This window comes from Crocuta crocuta, unplaced genomic scaffold (genome assembly GCF_008692635.1).
Source record: "Crocuta crocuta isolate KB4526 unplaced genomic scaffold, BGI_CrCroc_1.0 scaffold25, whole genome shotgun sequence".
In the NCBI taxonomy this organism is placed as follows: domain Eukaryota; kingdom Metazoa; phylum Chordata; class Mammalia; order Carnivora; family Hyaenidae; genus Crocuta; species Crocuta crocuta.
The window spans coordinates 17,299,496-17,326,542 of NW_027532015.1; the positions used below are offsets into that span (position 1 = coordinate 17,299,496).

At 39.3% G+C, this 27,047-nt stretch overlaps 1 protein-coding gene across 2 annotated transcripts in view; it reads right to left on the bottom strand.

Annotated features, from left to right (window-relative positions):
* EYA4 (EYA transcriptional coactivator and phosphatase 4) overlaps nucleotides 1-27,047 on the bottom strand; it is a 263,359-nt gene that overhangs the window by 21,944 nt on the left and 214,368 nt on the right. Inside the window, exons 10-12 of one of the 2 annotated variants that reach the window (XM_077776010.1) lie at nucleotides 23,800-23,983; nucleotides 14,804-14,940; nucleotides 13,289-13,372 (exon numbers count right to left, since the gene is read on the bottom strand). In XM_077776010.1, coding sequence (XP_077632136.1) covers nucleotides 13,289-13,372; nucleotides 14,804-14,940; nucleotides 23,800-23,983 — 405 coding nt within the window. The remainder of the gene's footprint in view (nucleotides 1-13,288; nucleotides 13,373-14,803; nucleotides 14,941-23,799; nucleotides 23,984-27,047) is intronic. The other variant, XM_077776011.1, reaches the window with a different exon arrangement.

Below are 27,047 nucleotides of genomic sequence, written 5' to 3' on the forward strand. Positions count from 1 at the left end.
ATTTTTAAAAAACCAACATGAATTCTCCAACAAGTAAGCAGAGCGTATGGTATGATGAAAACTTGACTTGAGCACTCCCCTGGAATGCAAGCCCACGGCATGAGAAGGGGCTGTTGCATTGGGTTTCAGGCTGTGGCCATTCCACATCACACTCTAGTAGGGCCAGGACTTAGTAAGCATTTTGGCAAACTATCATTTGTTCACTGGGAAAGTTTAAGTTTGAGGTTGGCCAGAGTGTGAGCGAGCTATATTTTACTAAGGTTTCCAGAGAACAAGGCCTGTTGAAAGTGGGGTGTTGCGTCAGCCATGCCAAAGGCTTGGCACAGATGGGCTAGGGATAGTCATGCCACAGGCCAAGGAAAACCATGTCTGTAAGAAGTGTTGATCTTGTTTCTAAGAGAATGTTTAGTGAGGGCTATTTTCAAATATCGAGCTTCCCACCCTTGCCCCCCACAGCTTACCAAGTCACTGGGACAGCTAACCCTAAACAGATTACAGTACCGCGTTTTTCTAGCTAAGGAACTCCCAGATGTAAGGATGCAGGAAAGATGACCAGTGATCTGGGGGAGGTGGCCTTACCAAGGTCTTTGTAATGGCGGGGACGCTCTGGTTTGCCAGACTACCATGAATGGGCTGCCAGAGCCAGCAATTCCATGGTTTTATCAGGCACTGGAGAGTTAAACATACTTCTGGACTGAACCCAAGTTTTATACAGAGATGTTTGCTCATTTTCATTAGATGTTTGTGGAATTATGGGCACCTTATGAATCAAGAGTTACTGCCTTTTTTAAGTTTAACTGTGGTGCGTGTTGAGTTTAGGGTCTGAAATGAAGTGATGGAGAAAACTTGGAGAGAGTGGGGGAAAGCAGGATAATAAGGGCACTCACAGGGTTTTGTGGAAGCTCTGATACATATTATACATATATAACAGTTCCAGTAGGTTCCAAGTGTCTACAGCCAATTTACTCAGTGTACTGCTCTATTAAAATACTTAAACTATTCCCAAGACATTTTAATGGAAAGAGGGAGAGAGAGAGAAAGGCAGAGGGGAGAGAGAGAGAAAGGCAGAGGGGAGAGAGAGAGAGAGGATGAAGACAATGAATAACTCTTGGCCCTTAAATGCATGATTCTAAGCCAGATGTTACCAGTATTTAACCAAGTCAGGATCAAGTACGGCACTTCTCTATATCAAAATACTAATGCCTATTAGCCATGTTAGCACAGAGCATAAATTGGAGCCAGACTGTCTAGGGGCCTCTGCCCTGCACTGGGCCATCAGCTGGAATTCCTCCTCTAGGGATACAATGTAAAAATATCTCAGGAGAGGCAGCAATTATGTATTTTTAAAGAAATAGGGAGCTTTTTTAAAAAAAGAACTAAAGCTCTTGGAACAGTTACTCCTTCGGGACAGGAAGCACATTTGTAGACTTGTGAGCACAGAGGCAGAGGATATATGCAAATTCACCGCAGAAGAACACTAGTGCTATGAACTAAGGTAGGAATAGCTTGTGGGTTCATGAGGATACATGAACTCCTTGTCTGGGTAGCTCAGTCGGTTGAGCATCCGACTTTGGCTCAGGTCATGATCACAGGCCTCGTGAGTTCGAGCCCTGCATCGGGCTCTGTGCTGACTGCTCAGAGCCTTGAGCTTGCTTAGGACTCTGTCTTCCTCTCTCTCTGCCCCTTCCCTGCTCGTGCTGTCTCTCTCTCTCAAAAATAAATAAACATTAAAAAATAAGAGTTCTAAGGGGAACTGGAGAATGGTCTCAGGAACATCCATTTAGTTAACACATATTCACTGAGTGTCTACTATGTGTTAGACATGTTCACATTCTGGGCAGAGAGTAGAAAAAAAAGTTCCTGCCCTTGTGGGATTAGTATTATTACTGGATGAGCTACCTGATAAATAAACTGACAAAATCCTGTAACTATATAGTATGTCAGGTAATAATAATAAAAAAAAATCAGAGTCAGCTGATGCAGAAGGCTCTGGGGATGGGTAGTAATGGCTCATTTAAGTGAAGTTCAGGGCAGGCCTTGCTCAGGAGGTAACAGTGGAGGGTCACAACCTGAAGAGAGGAGCATGCAGAAAAGAGGAGGCAGAGAGCATGTGAAGAGGTGAGAGTAAGTGCGTGTGTGGGGAGTGGTGTGAAGCAGAGCGACCCAGGTCAAGGAAGTGAAGTGGAGCCAAATATTTTAAGAAACGGGCAGTGCCTGGGCACCTGGGTGGCTCAGTTAGTTAAGCACCAGACTCCTGATTTTGGCTTAGGGCATAATCTCACAGTTCATGAGTTCGAGCCCCATATTAGGTTCTGTGCTGACAGTGTGGAGCCTGCTTGGGATTTTCTCTCTCTCTCTTTGCCCCTCCCTTTCTCTCCCTCTCAAAATAAATAAATAAATAATCTTAAAGAAAATAAAAGAGGAAGGATTCAACTGTTTTCAGACCCAGGTGAGAAGCCCCAGCAAGACAAACCAGGAATCTGGTGAGGCTATTCCACAGACCTGAAGGGACAAGTAGAGAAAGAAGGCAGCAACTGGAAAATGGGCTCTAGAGGCTCTTCTGGTGATGGGACTATTACAGCATGACATATGACAAGGAGAATAATCCAGAAGAGTAGGGAACTGGGGACTCAGGCGCAAAGAAAGCTGTTTCCAGAGTGGATTTACTAAGTAAGTACGAGGCCTGGACCCAGGACATGAGAGGAGAAGGCAGAGAATATGGGTATGGTGTGAAGATGAAGCATTTTTTTTCAGTCTTTCTTTTTGCTTCCTCCCCCCACCCCCACCCATGAGGAGGAGTTTTGTGCAGAATTGGGGGGGGGAAGCTTTGAAGGTTTGAGGAGAGAGAAGGTTTGAAATAGTCTGCTGGAAGAGTTAATTAACCCAAGAGAGTTGAACCTACTTGAGATTTGTAGTCACAATGAGCTGTTAAGACCCAAGTAGAGAGTTGGGTGGGTTTTTTTTTTTTTTTTTTTTGCAAAGTGATTCTGATGCAGAAAAGGAAGAATAAGAATAGTAAGGCTTTATGCAAAAGTGACATCCTGGGCTGCTGGGATGATAATGTCTAAACCCAGAGGCTCTCAAACTTGACCACACCTGAGAAACATCGGGGGAGCGTTTAAAAACCCCACTGCCCACATAATACCTCACACCAATGAAATCCGAGTTTGGAGGTGAGATCTTATGCATCAGTAATTTCAAAGCTCTCCAATGATTCCAATGTACAAATAAGACAAAATCAACAGGTTAGCACCTAGCCGCTCAAGTTCACAGACCAGCAGTGTTGGCATCACCTGGGAGCTTGTAAGAAAGAATCGCAGACCCTACCCTAGATCTACTGAGGCAGAATTTGTTATTTAACAAGATCGTCAAGTAACTCCTAGGCATGTTAATATTAAAAAACATAAGTCTAAGAACTCCCATGAGGGTCTGGGACAGCAGGGAAGACCAGAGCTGGTATGACTTCCTGGTTTCCCAAGAGTTAAGCCTCTGGGTTGCTTCCAAAAGACCCTAAGACCTAAGTCAGTCTGATCACTGAGTAGAATGCTCATTCAGTATCATTTCCTGGGAACTAGGGTATGTTATGAGTAAGAGTGCATCGCTCCACTGCACCTCGATAAGGATTACCTGTGGACTTAACTTTAGGGACAAAATGACCCACGGTGGCTCTTTTCTTAGTCACTGTAGCCAGATTTCTGCTGGGGAGCTGGTAAAAGTGAAGAAACTAGCTATTTTTTTGCTCTGGATTAAGAGGATTTGTCCAAAATCCAAGGGTTTGATGTAAGCAACATATCTGCAATTGAACAGTAGTCAACATTAAGCAATCAGAAGCCATGATGGAGGCCTCCCACCGTTTATCTACCACTACCAACTCTGTTGCAACTAGAAAAGAATCTGATGAGTAAAGCTCATCCATATTTATTAAACTAATGACAGTTCCTTCCAAGGGAACTACAACAGTAGTAACATGCTATGCTTACAGCTGTGGTGCTATACTCTTGCTGTTGTGAAGACTCTGGATCATTGAGACTTCCTTAATTTTTATAATTTTTGGCCCTTCTAGCCTATCATATGCCATAAATACTTGTAGATATAAAAACAGAATACCATTACTTTTATACTATAGCATAGCAACTGGATGGGAAAGAAAAATCAAGTTGGTGAGAACAGCCATGGGAGGGTGAGCTGGGAATCCCAGGCCTGAGAGCAGAGAGGAGGGCAGTGACTGCAGGGAACACATCCAACCAAGGTGGCCTCCAGAGTTGGCAGTGGAAGATGAGTGGTACATGAGAGGTTGTAGACAAGAGAGGTGAAAAATTAACCTAGAAAGTGGATAGTTGCTGATTTAAGGAAATTTAAGGGGGATGTTAATAACTAATCTGCTCTGGCCCTTCCTCAATATGTGAGACTGAATGAGATTATAGACTGAGATCATACACAGGGACTAAAATTTCAAGGGAGGTTACAGAAGGCTCTTCTAGAAGACTCTGTTTTTGAGAAATTAATTACCACTCATTTTCTGGTATATTAGTTTCAAGTTTCAAATGTTATTTTCCTTCAAGATCTTTCTTTTTTCTCATGTGCTACCAGCAATAACTCAGTAAGGCTGGTCCTCAATAAAGGTGAGTGCAACGTTTGGCTACTTATGGTATTACCTAGAGCCACTGAATCCAATAGAAAAAAAATTTCTATAAAGGGAACATGTACTAAACAGAAGAGTAACAAGAGCTCTTCGAGAGGAGTTAGTAGGCAGAACTGTCTCTCAAACTTTCTATGACAGAGTCTGAGAAATGTCATGGTCTTTGACTTGGCTTTACTATGTGTCTGTGTGTATATATGTATATATACATACATATGCATATACACACATGTACCATAATTATGTACATACTATTCATACACATATGTACAAACACACATACTGCATGCAACCATGTAACACACTATAAAAATTATGAGGCTTGCAAATTCTATACTCTCTTCGTTTGTATCTTTACTTCCCTACAACGAGTCAAGTATCTCACATTATTAGATAAAACAACAGATACAAATATATGCAAATTTCTTTAGAAAACATTCAATTTCCCCCAAATGCAGCTTTCCAACATACAGATTTCCTTGAAACCAGATGAAGTTGGTTACACTATAGACTGAATGCTTATCCTGTGGTAGGCAATGTGCTGAGTTTTAGTGCATTAGCTCATTTATCCTTCCTAATGACATTATTAATTTTATTATTTTCCCTTTTTTATATGGAAGGTCGCTGAGGCTTACCAAGTTTAAATAAACTACCAAGGTCACATGCATAGTAGGAGGGAGAGCTACAATTTAAACTCAGGTCCATTCTCCCTCCAAAGCCAGAATTCTCTAACCATTACCCTGAGAGAGGAGGTTTAACACTGCACTGGGGTTTAACACTGCCCTTAGCGTGGCCTCCAATCCACGGTTCCAACACTTAATTCTAATCACTTCCTTTTAAATCATGTTGCTTTTCCTTGGTTGGCATGCACATAAGTCAATATTTAGCTTCATGACTATGCTAAAATTTAGCTGGTGCCATTTCAGAAATCTTTCTATATAAGTATCTGTATACTGTTTAATATAAAAATAACCAACTGATTTATATTGTTGGACATATTATTTCCCCAGTGTTGCTCTTATATAAAATGTTGCTTACAATGAGCAAGTAGTTTGGGAAGCCTGAGTTTCAGTTTTGCAATACAAGGGAACTGCACACTTTTCTTTCAGTCTTTTCCCCGACTTGGGCTACTTCCTTTGCATCCTCCTCTGTTCTATAGAGGAAATCTAGAGGATCATGGCTTCCTAGCACACATCACATTAATGCTCCAAACTGAATCAAATCCCTAAATCTCTCCGTTCACCCCTCCTCCAAAGAAGAGGGATTACTACAACTAATCAAGTAAAATAATATATGCAAATAATCAGGTAATAGGAATAATTGTCACAAACTCTAACAGATGATAGATGAGATGATTTCCTGTCCATGTCCTGCCCAATTTACAAACTCCTATCTGGAGTTTCTGGCAAAAACTGTACATGCCAACAGGTGCTCTGATGGAAAGCCTGTCATCAGCTTCATTAGTAGCAGAACTGAAACATCCATGTAGCTCACCCACCATCACAATAAATACCAAGGAACTGTTCTTCATGGGAAGAGAGTATGCTTGGTTGACCACTGAACACAGCCAAAAAGTGATAACGATTTTTAGGAAGATCCTTGGAAAATTCACAATATTATTTATTTGTAAGTGGAACAAGGACTTTCCAGAAGTTTCTTTTTTAAGTCAAATGCAAAAGTTAGTTATGTAGGGCAATTTACGAGTAAAAGGGCATTCCTAAATTATTAGGTTAACATGCATTTTATTTTTATAGGTGGTGGGGAAAAAAGACATGAAACCAAAAGAACGCAGAGATTAAGAACGTGTCAAAGAGATGTGGGTTCTGACGGGGCCATGTCACTTACGAGCTGTGTGACACAGCACCAACCACACAGGGTGGTGATGAAAGTTAAGGAGATAATGCATTTAACAGGGACACTGGGCAAAATGTCAGGCACATTGCAAAAATTCAAACATGGTGCTTATTTTTTATGAGTGAGAGATAGAGAGGTAAGTAGGTGGTAGGTTGGTGTGGTTTTATCAGGACATGATTTTATATCTCTGGCACTTAGCTTTCCAGCGCCCAGCTCACTATATATCAGGCGACTATAATACCACTTCATGCAAACACTGACCTCTGTGTGTCCAGAAATAACTGCCCTCAGTCATTTCTCAGCTGGGAGAAACAATGTGTATTTTTACTTAAGTTTCTCTGGCCTAGGACGTGGTTGATGGTTTTCTGAGCCAAGTGTTACTTATATACATTCACATGATCTCATTTAATCCATCCAGTAACCCCAGGAAGGAAAGGATCATAACCGTTTTCAGATGAAGCAGGCTCACAGGAGAAATGACTTGCTTAAGGAATATCCAGGAGCAGGCTGTCCTTTCGATTTCTAGCTAGATGCTTCTTCGGCTGGGTTACTGTCTTATACACTGTACTCTGAGCAGCACCCAGGACTCAGAAAACCCTTCTGGGGTGACAGAGAACAGTGGAAAGGGACTGCCTACATGAGCAAAATGCAATTTCTCCAGTCCCTCAACATCTACATTTTACCTACAGCAGGTCTGCCTTCGTTATATTTTATATAAAGATGCTCGCACGAAGGATTTTCAGACCAGAAGAACTGAAAAATTATTGTCATACAAAAATGTTATGCTCTAAAAACATGTGTGTGGAAACAAGATTCAAGTAACGAATGAAAAGGACTGGACATTAACAATTTCAAGCTTAGACAACCATTAAGTAGTAGAAGGGTTGTTTTTTCCTCTGCAGAAATTATGGCCCTGTTCACTTTTGCTATTAGCTGCACAAAGTCCTTCTGAATTTTCTTTTTTTTTTTTTTTTAATAGTTTATTGTCAAATTAGTTTCCACAAAAGACCCCGAATAGCCAAAGTAATACTGAAAAATAAAACCAAAACGGGAGGTATCACCATCCCAGACTTTAGCCTCTACTACAAAGCTGTCGTCATCAAGACAGTATGGTATTGGCACAAAAACAGACACATAGACCAATGGAACAGAATTGAGAACTCAGAAGTGGACCCAAAAGTATACAGCCAACTGATCTTTGACAAAGCAGGAAAGAATATCCAATGGAAAAAAGACAGCCTTTTTAACAGATGGTGTTGGGAGAATTGGACAGCAACATGCAGAAGAATGAATTTTCAATGCATCACCAGAGTGACCTCATTTCAGTCAATCCTCAAGGCCATTACTGAAGATGCTGGGGAACTGAGGAATTAAAGGTGGTTACAAAGGATTTTCCACTGAAAACAAAAACAAAAAGAAAAACAGAAACAAAACACAAAAGATTCTCAACTGTAAAACACTAAGACCTCTAACACAAGACCTCTAACATGATGATGTGGCCTTAAAATGCAAGTATTCCTAAATCTTTTTGGCCATTGGGCTGTCCACGAAGACTATCAACATGTTTTAGAACTCGTATTTGCAAGAAGAAAAGTTGGAGAATTACTTTATTCTAGTGGCTCTTTTTTTTCATTTTTTTAAAAGCATTTTTATTCATTTTTGTTTTGAGAGAGAGAGAGAGAGAGGGAATGAGACTGTGAGCGGGGGAGGGGCAGAGAGAGGGAGACACAGAATTCGAAGCAGGCTCCAGGCTCTGAGCTGTTAGCACAGAGCCCGATGCAGGGTTCAAACCCATGAATCTCATAATAAGATCATGACCTGAACTGAAGTCGGCCACTTAACCAACTGAGCCACCCAGGTGCCCCTCTATTCTAGCAGTTCTTAAAGCATGGTTCATCAGTTTTATTGGAAGTTTATTCCAAATGCAAAATCTCGGGCCCCACCCAGACCCACAGAACCCAAAACTCTGGGGTGGGACACAGTCATCTGTGCTTACCAGGTCCTGCTGGGTTATGGTGACTCACCCATAAGTTCGAGAGACACTGTTCCGGTCTAAGCCCCTATCACTTCTTTCTTACTGCACAGATGCCTGCTCCTCTCCACACAGCAGCCAGTTATAAACCATCCGGTGCCCACCCAGTCAAAAACCGTCCATCACGCTGCATCTAGACTAAATCCCCAGGGCCTTATGGGAGATGGCGCGGCCCCCTGCTCACCACTCTGTTCCTGGCCTGTATTAGCTGCTCCCTTGCTTACAACCTTCCAACTCACTACTTCTTCATCTTCCTGGAGCACTGGCCCTGTGCCAGGGCCCTCCTGTGCCCTCTGCCTGCAACGCTCCTCCCTACTCTCCCCTTCCCCCTTCTGCATGGGTAGCTCCTCCTTACAGTTCAGGTCCCAGCATCAACATCACGTTCACAGCCAGACTCTGGCCACTCTCTACATGACCCAGGTTCGTTGTCTTCACAGCAGTTATCAGTATCTGCAATGACTGTGTTTGCTTGTAAGCTCCCTGAGAGCAGGACGCTGGTCTGCCTTGTGGTAAGTAAATATTTGTTAGATGAATACAGTCCGCAGAGCCCTCATGTCCCCGCTTTCCCCTTGTGGTGTGTGGTGAAGTTGAAGCTCCCCAAAGCCCTCTTGGCCACCTCTGAATAACCCCTGAGTTGTTTGTGGTTTCCAGCTTCAACGGACAGGCCTGACATACATTCCTTATTTAGCTATTTCTCTATATGCCAAGATATATTGTCTTACGGGCCAAGAGACCATGCCAGTTTCCTCTCTGATGTTAAGAAAAATCAACGATCAAATGCCTTTTAGAAAAATGTAAATAATAATTCAATAAACAAGGTCATCTAAGTTGTTTTTCATGGAATTCAGGAAGGGGGTTTTCATTCTGATGAGAAAAAACAGAGCCTCAAATTTGTATTTAATTTCCTTAAATCATTTTGAGTAAAACATTATTTAACACAGTCAATTCCAACGGGCTCCCTTCCTGTGAGAAGAGTGAAAAAATACAAGGACTTGCTATCAGATGGAGCTGGTTTTCAGTAGATGCAACAGCATTTATCATTTTGTGACCTTGGTCAAGTTTCTTGACCCCTCATAAGCCTGGGTTTCTGCATGCATCCAACCTGGGTCACAAGAAGTTCTGGCAAAGTCATCCAGAGAATTAAGTGGGGTAACAATTGTGAAAATGATCAATAACAATGTTTTTTGAATATTAATTCATGTCAACTGTTCTGCTAAGCCCTATAAACATGTTATCACTTTAATTCTTATTCACAAGAGGCAGTACTTTTCCCCATTTTACAGAAATTGAGGCCGAGGGATTAAGTAATTTGCCTGAGATCAGAGAGCTGTGAGCATCAGCACTGGGTTTTCAAAGTTAAGTCTACCTAACTCGAAGGTTCTTGTCCTTAACTGTTATCCCCACTGCTTGTAAAATGCCAAACAAAGGCTCCATCTACCACATGGTAGGTATTTTACAGATGGATGGTTATCTTCCCTAAATTTTCAACAGTGTCCCTGATTCTTTTCCCATTCTGTGCTGCCATGAGGTATGGATATCTGTCTGCCACAATCCATTTCATTGAAAATTTCTTAGGTTTTGCTTCTTTTTTTAAATGATTTTTTAAAAATGTTTATGTATTTTTGAGGGAGGGAGGGAGGGAGAGAGAGAGAGAGAGAGAATGAGCAGGGGAGGGGCAGAGAGAGAGGGAGACACAGAATGTGAGACAGGCTCCAGGCTCTGAACTGTTAGCACAGAGCCCAATGCAGGGCTCGAACTCACCAACCACGAGTTCATGACCTGAGCCGAAGTGGGACACTTAACCAATTGAGCCACCCAGGCCCCCCACTTAAGTTTTACTTCTTGATGAAACAGTATCCCAATAGTCTGAGGGAAAGTAACTTGAATTATTTCAACTTATGGAGAACTGACATGACTGCCTACACAGTACCTCACTAACTATCCTTACCCTTTTTAGTATATGTAACATATTGTATCCATGGCAGATGGAATGTCTATGCTATGTGATGTGCTCTAGCAGAAACGAGATGGGCTATGGGGTCAAATAGTACTGGGCCCCACGAGTCATCTCTGCCACTGACTGACTGTATGGCTCTGCACATATTTTATTTCCTGAGTACGCTTCCTCCTCCAGAGATGGGGAGAACCACCCATCTCTTCCAACTGTTGTGACACGTAATGCCTGGTGCACTATGGGCACTAAATAATATTGGTTCCCTTCCTCCTCTCTCTTTGCCCCACACCTTCTGTAAGCTCTGCTACTTAAAACAGAGAGGGAGGTAAACCATAAGAGACCCTAAATACAGAGAACAAGCTGAGGGTTGATGGGGACGGGTAACATGGGGGATGGGTATTAAAGAGGGCACTTGTTGGGATGAGCACTGGATGTTATATGTACATGATGAATCACTGGGTTCTATTCCTGAAGCCAAGACTAAACTATATGTTAACTAACTTGAGAATTAAAAAAAAAAAAAAACAAAAGAAAATGTCGCTATTTTGTATTCCAACAAATCTACGACAGTACTTTAAGATAACGAAGCTTGTGTGTGAGGTGAGCGTCGCATGTCCGGGTGGCTGTCCAGGGAATGACACGGTTATTTCAATGATGCACCACTGTTGATGGAAGAACCAGTCTGAGTTACTCAAGAAAGGCAGCTCGTTATTGGATTTTTTTTAATGGTTTGTTACCCCCTCTCTGTCTCAATACCGGTACCCCTACTTATCCCAGAGGGGAGTCCATACTCAGTTCTGGGATGGGTGTAACTTTATGATATTTTTGAGAAAAAGAAAAAAATATATATAGCTCCTTACTTATCACCTTAGGTTCGAATGCTCTTACTATTATTTTAAAGACCAAAGCCACCACAAAAAGGATGAAGGTTTGAAGTGGGGAAATCCTTTAAAAATCTCAAGGTAATTCTAAAAGATGAGTTCTGCTACTGATCTGACACAACGGAAGCAACACAGATATTCAGGAATAGCCTCTAATGGTGACTATTTTGAAAGGAACTTTATTTGGATTCTTATGTTCAAGCTAGAGTATTTTAAACATTGATCTGATATGAAACTTGGCCATAGAAAAATATTGCAATCAGTTCAGCAGTATTTACTCTGTATTCCTCATAAGCCAAAACTATTCCGGAAGAAATGCTTGAGATTATTATCTGGAAACTTTTTACACTGTATACTCTACCAGTAATAGAGTTTTGAGTGTGCAGCCCCAATTCATATACAGCTAATTTACTCATATATTATAATGCATGTAGTTACAAAGTATGTGCATTATGAAACATATCGTTGCAAAGACAAATTGCAAGACAAAAATGTGTGTGTGTCTGTGTAAGTGTGTGTACACACTATTTTCTTTCCTTATCTCAATGGAGCATCTTGTGTATATCTGGCATACATGCATACATTCTGCTTTGGAGACCACTGCTTTTAATGATGATGACTGTGATAAAGGGCCTAAGACCCCTTTTTCTAAATGGCTGGTAAGCAAATTTGTTGCCTTTCAGAGCTGTTTAGTCACATATATTACCTACACTAAAAGTCAAATACAATGCAGATTCAACAAGAGTGCAGTAGCTGAATATTTCAGGTAGGAAATACGTGAGCACAATTCGTCATTACTACCAAGACTTCACAAACCTGCTAAAACTTGCGTGTTGGGTTGATGTGAGAGTCTAATAAATAATGTAACACTATAAAGGCTCAGGGAAGGCACTTATGTTAAGTATAATATGTTAACAGAACCAAAGTTAGATATAACCTTGACTATGGTAATTGACTCTGGTCAGAATATGAATCCCACAGAGTCAGAGACTCACCTAGCAATGGCCCTGATGGACTGTGCTTGCAGCTGACAAGCACGCTGGAGGTGCACTGCTCTTTGTCACAGCGCCTACACAGCGTGCACCAACACAGTCCTAGGAAGCTAGCCTACCGTGAAAAGGATGGCAGGAAAGAAAGAAGAGGAGTCACGAGGTCAGCTGTGGCTGAATCTGTGTGTGTGTGGGGGGGGTGTTTTCCCCAGGTACTGTTCACACGCATAATCAAAGTCACAAAAACCCCTTGTGTTCATAAATCCAAAGGATCCCTCAGACAAAAGATCACTTCCTTATTTCAACTGGCATTCTACAGCAACATCTGGTGCAACAAATGAATTCAAACAGGGGCGCCTGGGTGGCTCAAGTCGGTTAAGCGTCCAACTTCAGCTCAGGTCATGATCTCACAGTTTGTGGGTTTGAGCCCCGCGTCAGGTTCTGTGCTGAGGGCTAGCTCAGAGCCTGTAGGCTGCTTCGGATCCTGTGTCTCCCTCTCTCTCTGACCCTCCCCTGCTCACGCTCGCTCTCTCTCTCTCTCTCTCTCAGAAATAAATAAAACATTAAAAAAAAATTCAAATGAATTCAAACAACTTCTGCAAGTTTCCTTAGTAGAGGGTAATATGTGATTTCACAACACTGAAAGTCCATTTGAATTTACAAAATAATTTTTCTAAAATGATGATGTCAGAGTCATAAGCTTGCTTTTGATGCAGAAAATTCACAGGCATCATGAAGAAAGAAAAAAACAATCCGATTTCTAGTTACTTTTGTGAAATTTGCTAGTTCTCAATAAAGAACAACGAGCCAGTGGAAATTAACTAAGAGGAGATTTGACAGCCTGCAACAAAAATGTAAATGCATTTAAGCTGCTCTAGATTTCTGAACAAGATTAAATGCTAACAGAATGCCTTGGGGTAAGATTTCTTGACCCCTTACCTTGCCGTACTTCTGAGCATAAGATCCTGTGAGCAATGAGTGGAAAACGATGATGGTTTCATCCAAGTCCCAGACAAACACACGCTGAAGAAAAAAATAAGTATCAAAGGATTATCAACTTCTAAGGAAACAGAAATCTCTACAAACTGAACACAACTTTGTTGTTGGATATAATCTCAATACCATTTTATAAAAAGCTGTGCTACTCCATTAATTTTTTCCCCAGATTTGCCAGGCATACTCCCCTCCCCCGCCCGTATAAAATCAGAGGGGTAAGAGTGATACAAGTAATAATAAGCTTATTAGTCAGATGTCCTAATTTGAATGAAGGCCTCCAAATAGCTACCTGCAGGGAACACCCAAAAAGACACATGTAAACTGATGATATAAAGTGTGCTTGAAATACTGTTTTAAAATCTTTTGTCTCATGGATTCATGAGGCTTTACAATTCATGCAAAGAATTAAATTTTTTAAAGTATTTCAAAAAAATCAGTGAATGACCCCTAAACAGTAATTGCAAAGTCTAGACCTTTGGGTCAGATTAGGCCATTGGATGGGTTGTTTGGCATGCACAGCATTTAGAAAGATTTCAAGTTATTGCTCAGCATTTCAAATTTAGGAGATTTCACACAAACTTCAGGGCTCTAGTAGAAGTGGAGAAGATGGAAGACACAGTAATGCTGGCTGACATTCCATGTGGCAGTGATGGGCCGGCCCGCTTAGACTGGGCCAATGTTCCCTAAACCCCACAGTCTGCTGGTCCCCTCAGTTCACTCATTTATATCACCTGCTGGGTTCCTGAAGGCACTGGAATGTGCTACTGTCATTCAGGTAAAGGAAGTGATTTCTTATGAAGGGGCACAATGACTATCATTTGACATTGTCAAATCTGGAAATCTACATTTTTTTCTTAGTTGAAGGATGTGGTTGGGTAAGAAGTAACATAGTATGGTTAGGAATAGTTTCTCCTGATGTTTTATAACAAAAATCAACCTGCTCAGTATGGATATATCTCAAAAAAGCTCTCAACCAGAAAAAGATGACACATGGAAAATTTTACAGATATAAAAATGTTAACATGTATCAAATGATTGGAATTTTTCCTATTTTCAGAAGACGACGTTTCCTCTCCATACAGATTAATTTTACCTTTTTAAATTTATTGACCCATATAAACATCTTTTGTTACCTTAACCCTTCGAAATAGACTATCTCTAGGAAAATTATCCCACAAACAATGGCTTTATTTTTTAAATTTCCATTTGGGGCTGTTAGGATCAAAAGATGTAATTATCTCAGGTTTAGAATTTGTAAAGTATTACCTTTTTTAAGTCGTTAGTGTTTTTAATCTTGCCATTATGATGGATGAAATCTTAAACTTGGGGTCCACTCATTTCACAACATATCTTTTTTTTTTTTTTTTTAAGTTTGAAACCTTATGGAACTGTACGGTATAGAGTATGTCATTCAGTGAAACAAAACATATTTCACTCTTCAAGGGTACGTTGGCATACCTCTAGGTCACTGTCAGGAGGTGGAGAGGGATTATTTTTCCGGCCTCTTCCTCGGGACTTTGACCCAGAACTCCGGCAAGTTCTCTCATCGAGGTCTTTGATAGGTGTTGAGGGACTCTGCACAGTATCAAACTCTCCTAGGAATAACAGGACTTGTATCAACAACAGCACTTCATTTGTAGATCACATATGAGTCCTTGTTATTAATGATCTTAACAAATCCTGATACGTCAGAGAAAGTTCCCCATGTCAAAAAAAATTTATAACCCAAATACACAAAACCATGATTCAGTTAAAAATGATCCAGGTCATACAAATCTCCTATAGTTTCAATCTTTGTGATCTATTAAACCTGAATGTGTTGGACATTCTATACGTCTTCACCTTCCCTGTCTCTACCCTTACCTACATATGTATCTACATTTTTATCTATTCTCACCCCCTTATGTCAGAACTCAAAGGAGGAGATGTCTTCTTCTGGATCAGTTCCATCTCTCCACCTGCAAATTTGACTCCCAACCTCACCTCTTAGGGAATCATGCTCCATTAGTTAAACCCCTCTCGTATCTTCCTTCCAACTTCTTGCTGTTCTGTGGGCCACAGACAAGCTTAAAATCCTTCCCATGACCTTGCCTTTCCACCTAGAAGGTATCTGCTTGCCCTTTTCTTTTAAAGTGGTACTCCTTAAAAGAATAGCGCACAACAGTGCTGTCCAAAAGAAATATAATGTGGGCCACAAATATAACCACGTATATAATTTAAAATTTTCTAGAAGCCACTGTATGAAATGCAAAGACACGTGTAGAATTGATGTTATTCATATATATTAACTGACCCAGTATAACTACAATGTGATCATTTCAGCATGTAACCAATATGAAAACTTATCAGACATGTTTTACATAATCCCTTCTTCATACCAAGTCTCTGAACTCCTGTGTGTATTTTACACTTACAGCAGATCTCAGCCTGTACTGGCCACATGCAAGTGGTCAACAGCCACATGTGGCCGATGGTGACAGTAGTGGACAGCACATGTGTCTCCACTTCCTGACACTGGATCTGTCATAATCAGTTTACCAAAACTCTAATAAACCTACTCTGACTCAGAGTCCTCGAAAACCACCCAAGTGACAAATGCAATAGACAGACTCACTCCTTATCTTCTTGGATCCCTGTCCTGTGTTTGATCCTCTTATACACCACCTCTGTAGTACCATTATTTGGCAGCTGATAACTTGCAGTCTCCTGGTTCTGGAAGCTCTCTAACCAATCCTTCTCTGTCTAGGAGACAGGGAGTCCTTTTCCTCCTTCCATTCCTTGTATGCTGGTATTTAAGAGTTCCCAACACTGGACACTGTCCTCCTCATTCCACATCATCTGGGTGATTTAACCCTCTCATAGGTTAATCCCCCTCTCTGTGATGACCCACACAAAAATATATATATTCCATGAGGCCACATCCTACAACAGTTTCAGACTTTGTACCTGACTTACTTCTGCATGTCCCACAGGGACCTGAAAGACAGACATGTCTAAAGTTGAAGATGATGTGTCTTATGAGGAAGGAGCACTGAGCAATGGCAAATCTATGGGAGGGGGTTAAGGTAGACTGAGGCAACAGTGATGTACCATAAAACTTCACAAGTCACAAGAGTCAGACTTACTGTATGACTTGGAGCATTTCACTCAATCTCTGAGTCTCAGTTTCTTTGTATGTTAAAGCATGGGAAACTACCACTACCTTCTAAATTATGGTGGTGAAAATAATTTATATTTAGTTTTCTTTAAATCACCTGCATAAAGCAAACAATTCTAGGATGGTCTCATGACAAACTACATTAAATTTAAATGGTATAATTTTTAAATATAAAGTAATTATAAAAATTATGCTTCATCATAAAATTAAATAAAAAGAATTATGAGGACAGCCAACCAGTTGCTAATTTAAACAAATCTGAACAAACTGGATGAACATTTAGGTAGTATTTTTTTCTGAAATGTTCTAAACAGAGTCATTTTTACATAGCCGACCTCTAATTATTTTTAATGGTTATAACATTTTCTTTGGAAAACATTGTGCATGTCAGGACAGCATAAAAAAACATGTCTGGGCTTCAAATATTATTTGTTCTTAAAACACTGTTAGCATATTTCATATCATGGGTCTCTGCTATTGACTGTTGAGAGTAGACAGTGTAATACAAAGTTCTTTAGTTTTTTGGTTGGATATCACCCTACCTTGGAGTAAATCGTTTGAGCTTATTTGCACAGGTATTAAATGAGGCTTTAGGTATTTAAACACATGGCAACTTAAAAAAATCACCCCAAAATGATTTGTCTATGCTTAGTTATTTTTTTTTCTAACTAGAATTTTCCTAAGGTTACTCTGCCCTGCAAGTCAAGTGTTCTTGTTTGGATAAAGTGCTGATTCAAATTAAGCCTCATTTATTAAGTAAGCCTATAACATTTTTTTGGATCACACACTATAAAAACTTGTCTTTCTCATTACAGATCAATTTTCAGCTGTTAACTATCATGGGGCAGCTCTGTTCTTAGAAAAATGTAAGAGCTGAAAGGTCGGAAACTTTCAAAATTCCAATGCCATTGTGCTCAGTTATGGGTGGCCGATTGTCTACTGGATCCATAACGGAGTCTGGCAGGAACAAGTCAGCTATTAAATGAATGAGGAGCCAGCTGTTAAGGAGCAGGAGGAAGAAGAAAGGAAAAGACTGCTCATAGGAAGTGTCCAGGTTTCAATACAAGTAGGATCCCTTTCAAGGGTTCTAAGAATTTGGACAAAATATGGGGCACCTGGGTGGCTCAGTCAGTTAAGCATCTGACTTGGGCTCAGGTCATGATCTCACAGTTTGTATGTTCGAGCCCTGCATTGGGCTCTGTGCTGACAGCTAGCTCCCAGAGCCTGGAGCCTGCTTTGGATTCTGTCTCCCTCACTCTCTGACCCTCCCCTGCTCATGCTGTCTCTCTCTCTCTCTCAGAAATAAATAAAACATTTAAAAAATGTTTTTAAAGAATTTGGACAAAATATGGACAGAGTGTTTTGATGAAAGTGAAGGTGTATCCTTTGAGGAAAACTATGAAGGGTAGCTCCACATTTATGAAACATTTAGTATGTGCCTTCTTTCTTAAAAAGTTTATTGAAATGTGTGTTTGGCTCTACTCACTGCTCATTATGTCTGTCAGATTCTTCCATTCTGTAACCTGGAGCAGTTGTTTGCTTTTTCCTTCATGTGGCTAGAACTTCATTATGTATGTATACTGTGCTTTAGTTATTTATTTTGTTAATCAACATTAGGGTCTTTGAAGTTTTAGGCAATTACAAATAAGGCTGCCATAAACATTTTTGTTCATGTCTTGTGGACATAAGCCTCCATTCCCCTAGGGCATATTCTCAGAAGTGGGACTTCTGGGTCAGGGGGAAGACATGCATTCATCTTTAGTAGACACCGACCACCTTTTTACCAGTGTGGTTATATGAATTCACTCTCTGACTAGCAATGAGATTTCCAGTTGCTCCACATCCTTGCCAATACTTGGTATTGCTCATCTTTTTTATATTAGCTATTATGGGGGTGTGTTCGTATCTCACTGTAGTTTCAATTAGCATCTTCTTGATGAATAATGATGCAAAAACACTTTATTTGTATGTTTTTTTCCCATTTGGGAGTTTCTTTATTATAAGGAAACTTTAAATCTTGTCTATTTAAAAAATTGGGACATCTTTTTCTTATTGATTTCTTAGGCATCTTTATTGTGAAACATTCTTTATACACACATATATGTGTGTGTGCCTGTGTATTCTTTACGTGTGTATACATTTATACACGTATATGTGTGTATATGTATGTGTATGTATATACATATATACACATACATATACACACATACATATATATGTGTATAGATGTATATATATTTTTTACTTAAATCTCACTTTGAGCCAGTGAATGTGGTCCTTCATTACTCTCTTTTAACAATGGGAAAACCACTCAAGTGACAGATGCAATAGACAGACCTTATCTTCTTGGATCCCTGTGCTGTGTTTGATCCTCTTAAACACCACCTCCATAGTGCCATGTGAGATTTTAAATTAACCTACCAAGATGAAATCGCTTGTATATGGAATGCTGGTATAATTTCAGAATTCCTGCTTTAACCACTAGGCTACCCTTTCTCCCTCAAACAGCAACAGATCCTCCAGGTTACAAAGAGGTCAAACTTATCTGTTTCTATCCATCAAAAGAATATATAGACTTTATACCATTTCTGGGAGAGAGAGGGCCAGTGAGTTCTTTCAGAGATCTTCACAGTGAAAGAGAAGGTCTTTCAGAGTGTGCGTGTGGTATCAGGGCTCCTACAGAGAATCACCTGGGTGGAACTGTACTGGCCTCTGTATCTTTTGAAGGTGCTATCCTTTCTTCTGATAAAGGATCAAACCAAGAACTTGAGCTCCACCAGTCATTAAACATTTGTTGACACTTTTTTTTTAAGAGAAAGCTGCTAATTCCAGTGTCTGCCAAATTTTACTCAGGTAATTTAATTGCATTGGGGTACATTAATGCTGCAGGGAGGGAAAAGGCAAATTCACAGAGAAGTTAAATGTGGTCAGTCCTTTTTATCTAAATCCTCTTGTTAGTTTCAATTTAATAAATGAGCACTTTGGTCTCCTTCCTGTCCTTGTGTGAAATGCCATGAAGCTATGGAAATTCTACTGAGTTCTGCCTAAGAAACTGGCTTCTTTTCAAAGAGTGAAGTGATCTTACTGTATCTTTTACTTCTCTGAAGCACCGGTAAGTTTAATTAGCTAATGTATTGCAATGTTTGCCAAGGTCTCAGAGTAAAGGAAGATGCTATTACAAATTACTAATTATATTTAATTTTATAGATGTTTAAAATATTGAAAAAGGAGGCCTAGAGAAATCTCTAATCTTAATGTGCTTATCAGTCATCAAATATTCTGAATGCAAATCAAAAAATATACATGAGATATTCTTTGTTAAAGGCAAAAGGAGATCTTTATAAAGGTCATAAACTAAAATACCTGTTCTTAATCAGCATGCTAAAGTTTCTTTAAATACACTGTCAAACTGCCTAATAAGGTAAAGTCAATAACTGAACGCTATCTGCAGTTTCCAAAAAACATCAGTCGTGACCAACTGCCCTGGGGTTTTTCTTGGGCCAATGCTATATATGATGAATAATTATTCTTTAATTGGTACAGAAATGAATAACTGCACATTGCAAGTTTTAGATATTTAGATCCAACCTAATTCCATTTATTTATCTCTAAACCACAACAACCAGCTGTCTTTTACAGAATATAAAGTCTGTTTCTATTTTAGAAATGAGAGAGGTCAACAGTACATGATTTATGAAAAATTGTGGATGTAATTGTTAGCGCTCTGTTTTAAGTCCAAAATGCAGCACTAGTTAATGGGAAATACTTTTCATACCCTTGCACTAAGTACCTCAAATTTCACCAATAACGAATCCCATAGTTATCAACTTGTCTGCTTTTTGGCTGCCTGACAGATGTGAAAAGGCAAAATCAAACTTACAACTACCTCGTCTGAAGGTCTGGGGTCCCAGACTCCCCTAAAAATCCAGACACGTGTATTGTTACAATTTTGGTTAAGAGAAGAATATAGTTTAGGTAAAAATAATTTCTTCTTTAAATTCAACAGAAAGTCTGATCAGATCTGAAAATTACATCAAACTATATTTGTCGGCATCAATGGAAAGCTGGAGAAACTGCACCCTGACAGCAGATATGAGAACGTTACATGTGGATGCGTCCTACCAAAGGCACACATTGAGAATATCCACAAGCATGTGGATACTTAAAATTTAGTATTTTAAGTATAAACAAAATAGCTATTCTGAATGTTTATTATTTTTTAGTTAATGGAGAGTATCCATCTGTGTCTATTTTGCAGAGAAAACTCTTGTGATGATACTGATATCTAAGCTAAGTCAAACTTTTACTCAGTGTTAACCAGTGATTACCATAGGATTTTCACTCAGGGTAGTTCTATTGCAGTAACACAGTCTGTGCAGTCCTGTCTACCATTCAGTCTCCAGTATCTTGATCAATTACTTCCTGATTTTGTTTTTGAATAGTCACCCTACCCCGTTCTCCCCATGCACTTACTATTGAGAAGACTCTTTCCCACTGGGATAAGATACCTTCTTATCTCAATCAAGTATCTCCTCTGTCTGTGAAGCAAGTAACCTGAAATCACTCATTCTTTAAATTAAGGTCATATTCTTGATGAAATGCAAGTACTGACTCAAAGAGGATTGGGATGGATTTAGAACATGGGATTTGGGCTGAAATGAGGTTCAAGCGAGTGAGGCACTGAGGCATAAAATTTAAGGGCTTTGAGAATGAATGACTCCTTCAATTTTGTATCATGGTTTCCTGGCTTTACCTTAGTCCTGGCCCTGCACAGGATATAACTGCTCAGAGAGGCTGAAGCTAGATGAAAAGCCTAAACAGGAGCCTTAAGGGGACATGGACCAGAAATTCAAAGGGTCTGTATGGTCAAAGGAGGGAGGATCTAAAGCAAAGATAAGGAGAAAAAAACCTGAAATATAGGGGCACTAAAGACAAAATTTGGTAGACATATTAGATCATTTTTCCTTAAATCCACAGTTAGAGACACCATTTTGAACAGGGAACCAAAAAGAAAGGATGTCACCATTTCATCAATCCATGATATAAGCATATATTGGCTATTCCTTAAAGTATCAGCTTTATTCTCATTTCTTTTTGTTCAGTTTTCTTGTTAATATTACCTTTTTTGACACTCACACAATTTTAATTATTTGCTTGATATTTGTTGTTTGTCAAATGGAAACTAAAGGAATGCAGAGAGCTCGTTCACTACTGAAACATCAGCGGTAACTGGTACCTAATAGGCACTCAATAAATAATTGTTATATGGCCTTAAGTCTTGGAATCACTGGTCCAATTTGAAAGAATTTATAGTGTTGTGCTCCTGTTTCCCTGTTTTCTTGCCCTTCCAACACTGGGTGAAAAAGAAACAGAGGTGAGCTTGAATCTTGCAAATAACTGAAATCAGAAAAAAAAAAAAAACAAAACTTGAACATACTAATGGTGTTTTTAAAGTTTTTAACTTTATGTTCCTTATTGAATCTTCATAGCTCTTTATATATTCTGGATATAAGTCCATTATCAAATGTATTTTACAAGTACTTTCTCCAAATCTGTGGCTTGTCTTTTTCTTCTCGTACAGTGTCTTTCAAAGAACAGAAGTTCTTGATTTTATGAAGGCTAGTTTCTTTTCTTTTAGAGATTGTGTTTTTAATGTTGTACCTATAAAATCTTTATGCAACCCGGGGGCGCCTGGGTGGCTCAGTCGGTTAAGCGTCCGACTTCAGCTCAGGTCATGATCTCACAGTTCGTGGGTTCGAGCCCCACGTTGGGCTCTGGATGACAGCTAGCTCAGAGCCTGGAGCCTGTTTCAGATCCTGTGTCTCCTTCTCTCTTACCCTCCCCTGCTCACGCTGTCTCTCTCTCTCTCGGAAATAAATAAAACATTAAAAAAAAACTTTATGCAACCCAAAGACACAAAAATTTCCTCCATGTTTTCTTACAGAAGGTTTACCGTTTTGGGCTTTTTTTAATGTTTGTTTATTTTGAAAGAGACTGTGTGAGCAGGGATGGGGCAGAGAGAGGGGGAAAGAGAGAAACCTACGGAGGCTCCACACTCTCAGCACAGAGCTGCACGCAGGGCTCAATCTTATGAACCATGAGATCATGACCTGAGCCAAAATCAAGAGTCAGACCCTTAAACCACTGAGCCACCCAGGTGTTCCTACATTTTTAGTTTTTATATGTATTATATATGGCAGGAGTTACGAGTCATGATTCTGTTTTGAGGTTTGCTTTTTGTTCTTGCTGTCATTGTTGTTATTTTTGCATATGGATGTCCAATTGTTCCAACACCATTTTTTGAAAAACAAACAAAACCCTTTATTTTCCAATTACCTTTTGCACTTTTGTCAAAAATCCATTTTCTAGTGTGTGTATATGGGTCCATTTCTAGAATCTCTAGTCTATTCCACTGTTCTGTGTATCTACCTTTTTGCTGCTACCACTTTTCTGATAACTGTACTTCATAATAAGTCTTGAAATCAGGGAATGTCAATCCCTAAACTTTGATCCTATTTTTCAAAATTATTTCAGCTACTCTACTTCCTTTGCCTTTCCTTGTAATTTTAGAATCATCTTGATGATTCCTCCAAAAAGTCATGCTGGAATTCTGGATAGGATTACAATGAATCTCTATTGAATTTGCTTTTAACCTTAAATACTTCAGCTGCATCAGCAAGTTCAAGTCCAGTAGCACAGCAGATAAGCTTCAGACAACGAAGAATACAATGGATTTTAAGTAAGTGCTAATCAGGCAAAGATATTAAAGTACTTACTAATATCCTACAAATCCTAGGAATGTAGGAAATGTTCACTGGCTAGAGCGACTGTAACTCACTAAGATGAAGGAGTTGCACGATCTCTCAAGCATAAAGGAAATGTTATCAGTTAAAGCTGAAGAAGATAATATTACAGCTTTTCCATGTTGTCAAGTTCTTTAAAGAAAGAATTACTTAGGCAAAAGGTCCATGGGCCTTTTAGGTAAGAATGAGAATTAGTATTCATGTTCATGTTTTATATATATATCCATGTTCATGTTCACTCTCTCTCTCTCTCTCACACACACACACACACACACACACACACACACACACAAACACACGAGTCATCTGAGTCTTAGCCATGCGCATCTAAAAGCAGGGTTTTCTATAATGCCAGAAGAAAAGTCTCATCTTATATAGCTGTGCTGCTAGAGATTAATCATCAGCATAACTATATGAGAACATTCAGCCTTGCTTCTGAACCGTGTTCCTTTTCTCCATATTATTAGACCCAGCAAAACAAAAAAGTATTTCACCTGGATGAAGATCTGTACCTGGTTGACTAGTCAGTCCCGGGAGAGATTCCTGCAACTGATAGGTGGAGGTCGAGGACGATGTGCCGTCAGCTGTGTTATTCGATGTCATATATGCTCCATACGTTGATGCTGAGTAATACTGTGCATACTGGTTTTGGCCAAAGGCTGTGTAGGATGGATAATCCTGAAATAACAATTGAGATGTGTGTGTGCTTGAAAGAGAAATTACTCCTGGCATGCTCCAAAGAAAAGCAATAGCTATGGCAACTAAAAGATTAGTGTTTGGCTCCATTTGCTTCAGAGTCCACAGTTTTGAGGGGATTCTAGCGAGTGTACGCAGTTGTGAATGACACTGTTGGTTTTGTAAACCAGGTCCCGCGCATAATTCTCAATTTGCCTAAAGGTTGCATATTGCTTCCCTTATCTGTAAGCACTTATCCAAGGATGTACATCATAAGGTCTTATGTACTGGAAGAGGAGAGCAGGAAATGGAATGAATTCATATTCTAAGCACTAGCTCTTTCATATCTTTTAATATCACTGGTAAGGAGATGGTGTGGCTGTCCTCAGCTTCCAAAGGGACCTCAGTCTGCATTACTGTGATTTTTGTTATATTGGTGTTTAATGTATCTAGCATGTTTTTGCCCAAATTGTTCTCAGTGATGACAAATCCTTCATCAGGATTAAGATTCCCTGGCACATGTTCCTAAGGGAACAAAATCCACATCTGATGTGGTTCCCCCCCACCCTCCCACCGCTCCAACAAAAAAGAAATTCCTTATGTAAGTAAATATGTGTATAAGCAAATATGTGTATTATCAGAAAGGATTAAGTATAGTTGACCCTAGAATAGCAAAGGTTAGAATCGTGCGGGTCCACTTACATACAGATTTTTTTTTGATAAATAAAATACAGTACTGCAAATGTATTTTCTCTTCTTTCTTGATTTCTTAGTAACATTTTCAAAAAAAAATAACATTTTCTTTTTTCCAATTTTATTTATTGTAAGAATACAATATATAATACATGTAACACATAAACTATGCGTTAATTGACTATTTATGTTATCAGTAAGACTTTCTGTCAACAGTGGGCTAAATTTCAGTTAAGTTTTGAAGGAGTCAAAAGTTATATGTGGATTTTTGACTGTGTCAGGGGTCAGTGCCCTAACCCCCATCAACCGTGTTGTCTGGTCCAACCCTAAAATGACAAAAAAAAAAACCCTAAAATACTATTTGCCGGTTAATTTCAGGACCCGATGTTCCTTGTTACCACCTGTAAACCAAGGATAAAAACCTCTCAGCTAAATACTTAGAGAACATAATTTCTCAGAGTAAAACATGTAGATAGTACTGACTTCCTGTCAGGCACTGTTCTAAGACTTTAAGTAGATTTACTCATTTATTACTCACAACCACCTATGTGGTATTATTACCCCCATTTTACATTGAAGGGGACGAAGGCAGAGAGTGGTTAAGTGACCTGCTCAAAGTCAGAGAGCTGGCAAGTTTTGGAACTGGAAATGGAACCCAGAGAGGCTGACTTCAAAATCTGTGAGCTGAAGCTCTCCCGGAGGCTGCTAATGTCCCTTCCAGGAAGATGAAGTTACTCACAGGAAAGGTGCAGACTACTAGCTACTTGTGACTAAAACATCATTTTGTATTCAAACATATCTCAAAGATGTACCCTTCTCTTCATTTCCACTACTGTCACCCTAGTCCAAGTTACTGTCACTTCCTGTTGGAACCAATGAACAATTTTTTTCAATTTGTCTCAGTTTTAGGTTTGGCTTTCTCCAAAGTGCTGGAAGCCAGAGTAATCTTTTCAAAACATAACTTGTATGATGCTATTATCCTGCTCAAAATCCTTTAATAGCTTCCCATTGGGCTTGAAATAAAACTGAAATCCCGTACTGTAAACTTCAGGGCCCTACGCATGCAGGGCCCTGCCTATCTTCACAAGTAGTTTGCCCATCTTCCCTCATGCACTCACTAAACCCTACCCTTCTCTGAATTCACTGGCATAACAAAGTTTTCACCTCTCAGGGGTTTGGAACCTACTACTTCCTATGCCCCAAACACCCTGGCCCTCCTTCTTCACCAAACTCAGAAGTGCTGGCCTGAATGATACTTCTAGATAAGCCTTCCACAAAATCATACCTACTCAGTATTAGATTTCTATTAATATTTTTAACAGGACTCTGTTCTGTCTTTTTCTGCTTTCCAATTCTATATTTACTTATGTGTTTACTGTTTGCTTCCCTTAGTAATTAAGAAGCTCCAGGAGGCAGGAACCACTCCTGTCCCTACTTACATGTCCCCAGCACACAGACCAGTTCCTAATACCTAATAACTACTCAGGAAGTATTAGCTAAAATAATAGACGGGTATTCAAACCATGGTCCAAAACACAGATTATGTTATATTGGAGCCGCTGTATTTAATTTTTTTCAGATACTACTGGATCTGTTTTATAACATAAATCTTTTTTCTCCTTTATTGATCTTTTTTAAATCCTCCCAAGTAGAACAGAGTAGTCTTTCTTTTATGCTACCATTCTGCCTAGCATATATTTTTATTATCATATTATATTCTACCCTCTCTGTTCATATTATTTTCATATATGTTTCTTGAGAATTGCTTCCTTCTAGAGAGCAGAGAACAATGACACTGTTTTTCAATAAAGTCTTCAATGCCTAGTCAAAAGTCTAAAGTATAGTAAGTGCTCAATAAATGTTTGCTATATCAATAAGTAAAATGAAGCTACCTGGATTCTCAATATTTTTAAATATAAAACAGGCATACCGGCTTTGATGTTTAGTGTTTTAAGAAACCACTTTTCTAACTAATGCCAAATTACACAATTTAATTCTATCAACAATATTATTTTTCCTTACTATTTAATAATCATGATTTCTGTTTTGATTTTTGTTACATTAATAAAATTAAAAGAAGGCAATTAATATAATTCTTTCAGTAAATCCAAAGAGCCCACTTGTGCAATAAATTAGATTTTAGAATATATGAAAGCCCAACAATTACATTAAAGTAAAATAGTGTATTGCCTACAAAGGAATTCAACTACCCTTGTATCTCAACTACTCTGAGCATGACAGAGAACTAAGGAATAAGGACAAAAGATTCTCAAGTGTCATTATATTCACTCCTTAGAAACATTCACTCTTGTTCCACACATAATTCTAACTAGATTTCAAAACTCACAAAATACTAAGAAAACATAATTAGGAG